Source organism: Danio rerio, chromosome 2 (genome assembly GCF_052040795.2).
Source record: "Danio rerio strain M-AB ecotype USA chromosome 2, GRCz13ab, whole genome shotgun sequence".
NCBI classification, from domain to species: domain Eukaryota; kingdom Metazoa; phylum Chordata; class Actinopteri; order Cypriniformes; family Danionidae; genus Danio; species Danio rerio.
This window is the reverse complement of record NC_141022.1, coordinates 63,740,001-63,747,500: the sequence shown is the minus strand read 5'-3', so window position 1 is coordinate 63,747,500 and position 7,500 is coordinate 63,740,001. Positions and strand designations below refer to the sequence as shown.

The following is a 7,500-nucleotide window of genomic DNA, read 5'->3' as shown; positions in this document are numbered from 1 at the left end:
AAGATGAACAGATCCAGGATCTGCCAAATCATCTTAGATCATTTAAGCGAGTTTTGAAGAACCGCCCCGTTCTGGACCTGAAATAATGGCATGCTGCTCCTCAACACACCACATCAGCATGTAGAGGAGAGTGCGAGAGCGCTGGAGACGGAGGACCTGTGCAGAGATCTGACGTCTACATGTTCACTGAGCCGGCAGTGTTGCGGAGGTTCCTCTGACAGATTACAGGTGTCCCTGTTGAAATGTAGTGAGTAGTGAACCTCTTCAATGACTGTATAAAAGTGAAGTAACTGTTCACATCTGATCACTTTGATTATATTTAAGCTTCTATTTTCAACTCAATCATCTTCAGGCGTGTACACTGAGCAGGACTGAGCTCAGAGCAGCTGTGTTCACTGTCAGCATCTCCACATCTCAGCGCTGAATTAAGATTAGATTAAATCAATATTAAAGTACAGCCAGGCCTGATCACGAAACCATCTTCACTGTTCTTATGAAACCTGCGTGTGTGTCAGTGCAGGGCATTTCTGTGGCATTCACGATAAATAAACACATCGCAGCTGTTTCTGCAGTCTCCATCTTTAACGTGCAGCAGCTGAAATCCAGATCAATAACCCTGTCAGTGAACAGATGAGGCAGACCTGCTCAGTTCAGGTGTTCACTCTAATAATATGCTGTATTCAACACAAACACATGATTATAGATGACAGCTAAAACTACAGATGCAGTGAAGCAGCTGACGCAGTCATGTAGAGTACAGGGGAATGTTGAGTGTTATATTGAGCTTATATCTACAACTCTTCATTAATGAATTACACTACATAATGTAGGATCATGACTAACTATCATCAGCTAATAGTGATTACCACAGTATACTTCAGCCTTTACTACAGTAAACTGGTGGACGTGGTCAAAGCAGAAACCCACACAGCATCAGAACAGCAGCGCTGTGAGAAATGACCTGCGCAGAGACGTCATGCAGACCAAACACAGGCGAACAGCAGATCAATATTACTCCGCATGTGTGGGTATTCACCTCACTCTCGGCAGACGAGCGGGCGCTGCCATCAGAATCTTTTTGGCTCGAGTCTTCTGGTCTCATTCACTTCCATTCATTATTAGACATTAAAACTGCTCGTTTCGCTGTTTGATGTTGCAGACGGATATTTCCTTGTTGTATTATTCTACTTGGTCTGTATAGTCAGGCAAACGTTTGTTTGTAGAGCGAGTAGTTTGACCGTTTTCTGCCGTTTATTATTCCTAGTCATTTCTCTCATAGGCGACTGAATCAGAAGTTCTAAGACAATCGTGAAAACAGCCGCACTTCCACATTTCAGAATAAGGTCAATAGCCTCATCTGTCATCTTCAACATTTCCCTAAGTATCTGCCACTGAATGACACACGTCCTCTCAGTAACTGTCATGAAACACTGTGACTTTACTTCTGTAATTAAATTATGTCCGTGTGTGTGTCCGTGTTCTGTGTCGTCAGTGTGACCCGGCACTGCTGCCTGAACCCAACCACGTGATGCTGAACCACCTGTACGCGCTCTCCATCAAGGTGCGTCTCACACACACCTGCAGAACACCTGAGTGATGTCACTTCCTGTTTCTGAATGCTGTTTCTGTGTCAGGATGGAGTGATGGTTCTCAGCGCAACTCACCGATACAAGAAGAAGTACGTGACGTCACTGCTGTACAAGCCCATCATCTGAAGAGTCCACACACACACGCGCACGCACACACACACACACACAGTGGATCCAGACCTGCTGCTCAGAGTGTGTGTGATGAACTTTCAGTGTATCCTGAAATCTCACACAGCAGTTCTGCCTTCACAGGAGGAGCTTTCACACACACACACACACACACACACACACACACACACACACACACACACACACACACACATGGACATGAACACAGCAGTGTTTCAGATCAGCTTCTGCAGTTCATAGTGGCGTGATTTATTTTATAACCTGAGGAGAGAAAGTGTGTGTGTGTGTGTGTGTGTGTGTGTGTGTGCGTGTGTGTGCGCGTGTGTGTGCGTTTTACTGCATGGTGTGTGTTTGCCGTGAGCACTTTAGCAGACACACAGCAGGTTTATGTCTGTTCCTTACTCTCCTGTGTGTTCCAGCAGGGGTTCTCGAGTGCGTGTGTGTGTGTGTGTTACTCTCAGAGGTGTGTGAAGGCCTCGCTCTGCTGGCTGCTGTATGATGGCTGTGCTGTATTTATTGTGTGTGTGTGTGTGTGTGTGTGTGTGTGTGTGTGTGTGTGTGCGTGCGTGCGTGCGTGCGTGCGTGCGTGCGTGGGTGCGTGCGTGCGTGCGTGCGTGTGTGTGTGGATCATTTCTGGCCATAATTTATTGGTTGTAAAGGTTGAATCTCCTGCAGTGTGTGTTGTTGCTGTGTGTCGCTCTAGAGATGAGCTCAGTCCGCTGATCCTGACTCTGACCTGCTCTGTTCATCTGCAGCGCTCTGCTCTCTGAGGACTGTAATGTGTTATTTATTGTGGGATGTACAGATCAGTCCTGCTCTAGATTTGCTGTTTTGCTTTAATAAAGGGACTGTGACAGCACGACTCTCCTGTCTTCACCATAACACAACACACAGAGGCGGCATACGCTGCAGCAGTGGCTTTCTGTTTTATTGATGAGCAAATCCTGAAGCAGCTTCATCATCATCATCAGACACAGAGTCCTGTATGAGCGGCTCGTGTGTCGGCATCCTCTTCTGTTTCACATTCACATCACAAACTCGTGATAATCAATGAGCTGAAGCAGCACACACACACACACACACACACCGCTGCAGAACCAGCACATGCACAGCAGCTCTCCTCCTCTGCTGTTTAATCCAGACGCTCCTGGTTCTCCTCCGTGGTTCTGAATTAAGCAGACTGATCCTGCACGCTGGTCGAGGCCTTTACAGATTAATATTAATATTGCTTCATCATGAGCGTGGCTATTAAAGGCAAAGCACAAGCACTTACAGCTCCTGTTTCCATCCTACACAGGAGACTTGAGGCGTTTCTGCAGTATTTCAGGCAACAGTTCAGACACTGCGGTAAAGAACACGGTAAATACGCTAATATGATTACATCTTCATCATCATCAGTGGGCTACTGCACAGCTACCCAGAGTTTAATAATCTGCATATTCAAGAGCAAACGTCCACAGTCAGGGTGAAAGAACAAGGCATTCATATATATATATATGTGTGTGTCTACTTCTGTACAGCTGAGAGAAATGATCCCCAGCGGGAGGTCGGTGAGTGGGTCAGTGGGTTCAGCTGATGACTGGCATTAATGCTAACTTTGGCATGTTTGGTGAACCGCACTAACACAAGAACAGTTACTGTAATCGAGCATCACGCAGACCCTGAACGCATCGCCCCACCTCAGTCAGCAGCTCTGATGACAACGACCATCATCATCATCCTCATCACAGTACTAGCACTACACATACAGCAAGCAGATCAGGCGGAGAGGCTTGAGGAAGGTGTTTGACATGCTCAGAGGAAACAGACGCTCGCTCCTGCATCTGTGCTGGACTGAACACGAGAGCTCCGGCAGCCTGTGTCCACATTCTGCACACAAACACCTTCAACAGGCAAGCGGTGGGGCGGAGTCAGAGGCGTCAGCTGGTCTAGTGGGTGAAGTTGAGCGGAAGACACGCCCTCACACGCTTTCTGGCAGGCTGCTGCAAAACAGCTGTTTCCATGGTGATCACAGGGCACGCAGAGGTCATGCGAGACCAAGCAGAAGAACCTGCGGAGCCACCGGGGAAGACTTTACCTGGAGGAGGATGTGGAGACACACACACACACACACACACAGCTGGTGTCAGTATTATACACACACACTCTCTCTTCTTTAAAGATGACAATAATAATGAACTCAATGATCAAACATGAAGCAGCAGCGGCACAAGCTGAAACACACACAGGACGTTACCATGGCAAAGGGAGGAAGAGGAGGAGCTTAGAGAGGAAATCCTGCACTCGTTCTTCTGGAGAGAGTAAATGAGGAGATGGAGGAAAACAGAAGGAGATTCAGGACACACACACACACACACACACACACACTGAACATGTCTGTCTGAGAGTGCCGTACCTCCAGATTGACCCGGGCCTGTTTCAGCACGTCTCGCGTCCGCGACACTGAAAGACAAACGTGTTGATTACAGCATCTGCACTGATTACACTGAAACACAGAGCGGTGAACACAGCCGGAGCACAGCGCCACCCTCTGGAGGAACTCAGAGCACACTGCTTACTTTACAGGTGTGTTCTCCATCACCTGAGCAGTGTGTTCAGGAGAGCGTCTGACTGTCTGTGGGAGACCTCATGCTGAAGCAGCAGAACAATGATCCAAACCCAGCAGCCAGCGCACGTCTCAATGCCTGAAGAGCAGCCCAGGCCCGCTTACACTCATGCCTTTAGCTTTAAAATGCGTAAGTTTTGCTACGGTTATGCCATCCGACCGTCTGAAAAGCGCTGCAGAGGCCGATTCCATTTCACAACGCTTCAGGAACATGTGGATGGAGGAGGCGGAGACATCTGAACATGGAGGCGGGGCTGCAGACATTCTCCTTTCTGATTGGGCGTTTCCCTCAACAGTGGAGTCCTGCATCGTCTCCTTCAGTGTGATGAGGAGAACACACTGCAGACCCGGCGGGGAAACACAGTGTGTGTATGAGCTGATCCACATCACCCCCCTGCAGGCTCCGCTGCTGCTCTATCCCAACACTACACTGAACACAGGAGATGAGGAGCGGCCCATTCCCATCCTGCTTAAAGAGCCCTATCATACATTATTAAGGGTCTCCAGCATCAGGCTGATCTGCATCAGGTCAACAACACTGTCGCTGTTTTATAATCTGCGTTTATTTTCACCTGATTATCCCACATGCTATTCATTTGTTCCTAAATCTCCCTACTGTGATGCTGATCGGTGCTACACGAGTGTAGGAACAGCTGACGGTGGCCATAGCGATGACAAACAGCAGAGGATCACCAGCTCACAGACGCATTTAAGTCTATAAAGAAAGCAGCCTGTGCTGCGTTTACAACCTGGCTTTGACATGATATGAGAATATAAAGAGTTCACCAGATACAGCGCGAGCCCAGATCAGATCCAGCGGGAGACTCTTCAGCAGCTGTCTGACCTGCACTGCTCTCACCTGGGGAGCTGTGCTCACACACCCGCTGCCTGCTGGAGCTCAGACGCGTGCGCACACACTGCAGCGCAGGCCAGAGAGAGAGAGAGAGTGTGTGTGTGTGTGTGTGTGTGTGTGTGTGTGTGTGTGTGTGTGTGTGTTCACACACACACCAGGGTAAACCGAGCCTAAATGAAGACTATGGAGTGGCCTAGTCAAAGTCCTGAGCTGAACCCAATTGAGATGCTGTGTGTGAGCTTTAAGAGGCAGATCTTGCTGGAAACCCCTGCAGTGTGTCTGAATGACAGTAATTCTGCAGAGATGAGTGTCCAGAACTCCTGCACAGCGCTGGACACACTCACGGTGAGTTATGGACTGCAGGAGCTGCTGCCGCCGCTGGCTGAGTCCGCTATTAGGGGGCAAACACTTCTTCACACAGCGCTGAGAGCTGTGTGCGTGTGTGTGTGTGTATGTGTATGTGTATGTGTGTGTGTGTGTGTGTGTGTGTGTGTGTGTGTGTGTGTGTGTGTGTGTGTGTGTGTGTGCGTGTGCTCACGCTGGCTCAGGATGTAGTTCTCCATGTTCTCTTTGCTCCGGCTGGTGTTGCGCAGACGCTGGACGGTTCCCTGCAGCAGCTCCTCCTGTTCCTGCACCCGCAGCCGCAGCGCCTGCAGCTCCTGCAGCACACAGAGCAGTGTGAGGATGAGCGTGTGTGTGATCCTCAGTAAACAGTGCTGACCCTCTGCAGTGTGTGTGTGTGAGAGATCATGATAAACAGCACTGACCCTCTGCAGCAGGTGTGTGTGTCCGTCAGTGTTGGGCAGAGCCGCGCGCCAGAACATCTTCAGCAGAGAAACAGCCTCATCCAGAACCTGCTGCAGTGTGTGTGTGTCCGCCAGGAGTGTGTGTAGTGTGTGTGTGTCCGGCAGGAGTGTGTGCAGCACAGTGTAGCCCAGCACCTGTTGGAGAGACACTAGTTAAACACAGTGTGTGTGTGTGTGTGTGTATGTGTGTGAAAGTATGTGTGTGTGTGTTCACCCTCCGCAGTGTCTCCTCCACCCGCTGTGCCGCCGCTCGCCCCTCCGTCAGCTGCTGCTGCAGTGCGCTGTAGTCCTGCACATGTGCGACCGCGTGTCTGCCGTTAGCGTTAGCGTAGCATCCGTCTGGCGCATCTCCCTGCAGCTCTGTGTGCGGCTCCAGCGCGTCTGAACACAACAGGAGGATGAAGATGATGAGGATGATACTAGGGCTGCAACAATGAATTGATTAATTTAATATTGATCACTAAAAGCGCCGGCAACGAATTTCATAACCGATTCAACGTGTCACGCAACGAGGAGCCGATTATTAAAATAAGTTGAGTTGGGTTGACTACAGAATCCGGCTCTGTTGCTCAGTTCTGAAGTGAGGAGCGTAACGCCTCTGCTGCTGCTGTTCACTCGTTATCCAGCTGGACAGGCATGACGGGAAACACACACTGAGCTCATGTGAGTTGTATCACGTTTTAGTGTTTTAGCCACCCAATGCTTATTTTATGTTTTAGACATGTAAATACACAAGCACTAGTAACACAGCACATCTAGAGTTTGTGAAAAACACAAGACTAACTGAAGGTCTAACACACCATTCAGACATGTTATAGTGTGCCGATGTGTGTCATTCATGTCAGACACACACAGGGAACGCAACTCTACAGTTCAGTCTGTTCTTCTCTAGGTACATGCAGACAAGAGTCTGGTGAACATCGAGTAACTGCTGAATGTACGTGCTGAATCCTGCATGCTCTGCTGTTATGATTGAGGCATCAGACGGCTGCAAGTGAACATGGAGATGCTTGTCTTACGTTATAGATCACGATCAAGATCATCTCTACGTCTTTTAAATAAGTAAAACACTCACTCACACGTGTCTGTGAATAGGAATATGAGCTAGACGATGACATGATGAGCAAGCGTGTGAAGATGTATTAAAAGGGAAAAGCATAATAAAGGGACAGCTCTGTCATACAGCGCTATCATTAAGGGTTACGGCTCTCAGATAGAGTCTGTTAAAGTCAGCTGTGAAAGGGTTAATAACAGCAGCAGAGGCGCGGCGGTGGAGTTACTCTGCACTGAAGACTAAAGACAGGTGTTTATTCCCTCGCCTCCTCTGCACTCTGCAGGACGCTGTTCTCACTCCGTCATCTCGTCTCGCTTACAGTCCAAACATCTAAACAACCCTAAATCAAGACTAGACCAGGGAAATGGCTGAGGAAATGACGTGATGCTTGAGATTATCGCTCATTAAGATGATTTCTCCTGTTTTAAGCAAACAATCACTTCATCTTGATCATAACATTCCTC

At 48.8% G+C, this 7,500-nt stretch overlaps 2 protein-coding genes across 55 annotated transcripts in view; one reads left to right on the top strand and one right to left on the bottom strand.

The window, feature by feature from the left end:
• The window catches only part of prkab2 (protein kinase, AMP-activated, beta 2 non-catalytic subunit), a 5,603-nt gene extending 3,026 nt beyond the window's left edge, over positions 1-2,577 (top strand). Inside the window, 3 exon segments of the mRNA NM_001130633.2 lie at positions 1,493-1,561; positions 1,635-2,278; positions 2,313-2,577. Coding sequence (NP_001124105.2) covers positions 1,493-1,561; positions 1,635-1,715 — 150 coding nt within the window. The 3' untranslated portion in view covers positions 1,716-2,278; positions 2,313-2,577.
• Positions 2,537-7,500, bottom strand: part of wu:fj49a02 — a 61,942-nt gene continuing 56,978 nt past the window's right edge. For 30 of the 54 annotated variants that reach the window (XM_087238691.1, XM_087238703.1, XM_087238701.1 and 27 more), the window contains 6 exons: positions 6,197-6,363; positions 5,944-6,117; positions 5,715-5,835; positions 4,114-4,160; positions 3,955-4,009; positions 2,621-3,795 (listed from right to left, as the gene is read on the bottom strand). In XM_087238691.1, coding sequence (XP_087094817.1) covers positions 3,647-3,795; positions 3,955-4,009; positions 4,114-4,160; positions 5,715-5,835; positions 5,944-6,117; positions 6,197-6,363 — 713 coding nt within the window. In that variant the 3' untranslated portion in view covers positions 2,621-3,646. 54 annotated transcript variants of the gene reach the window in all.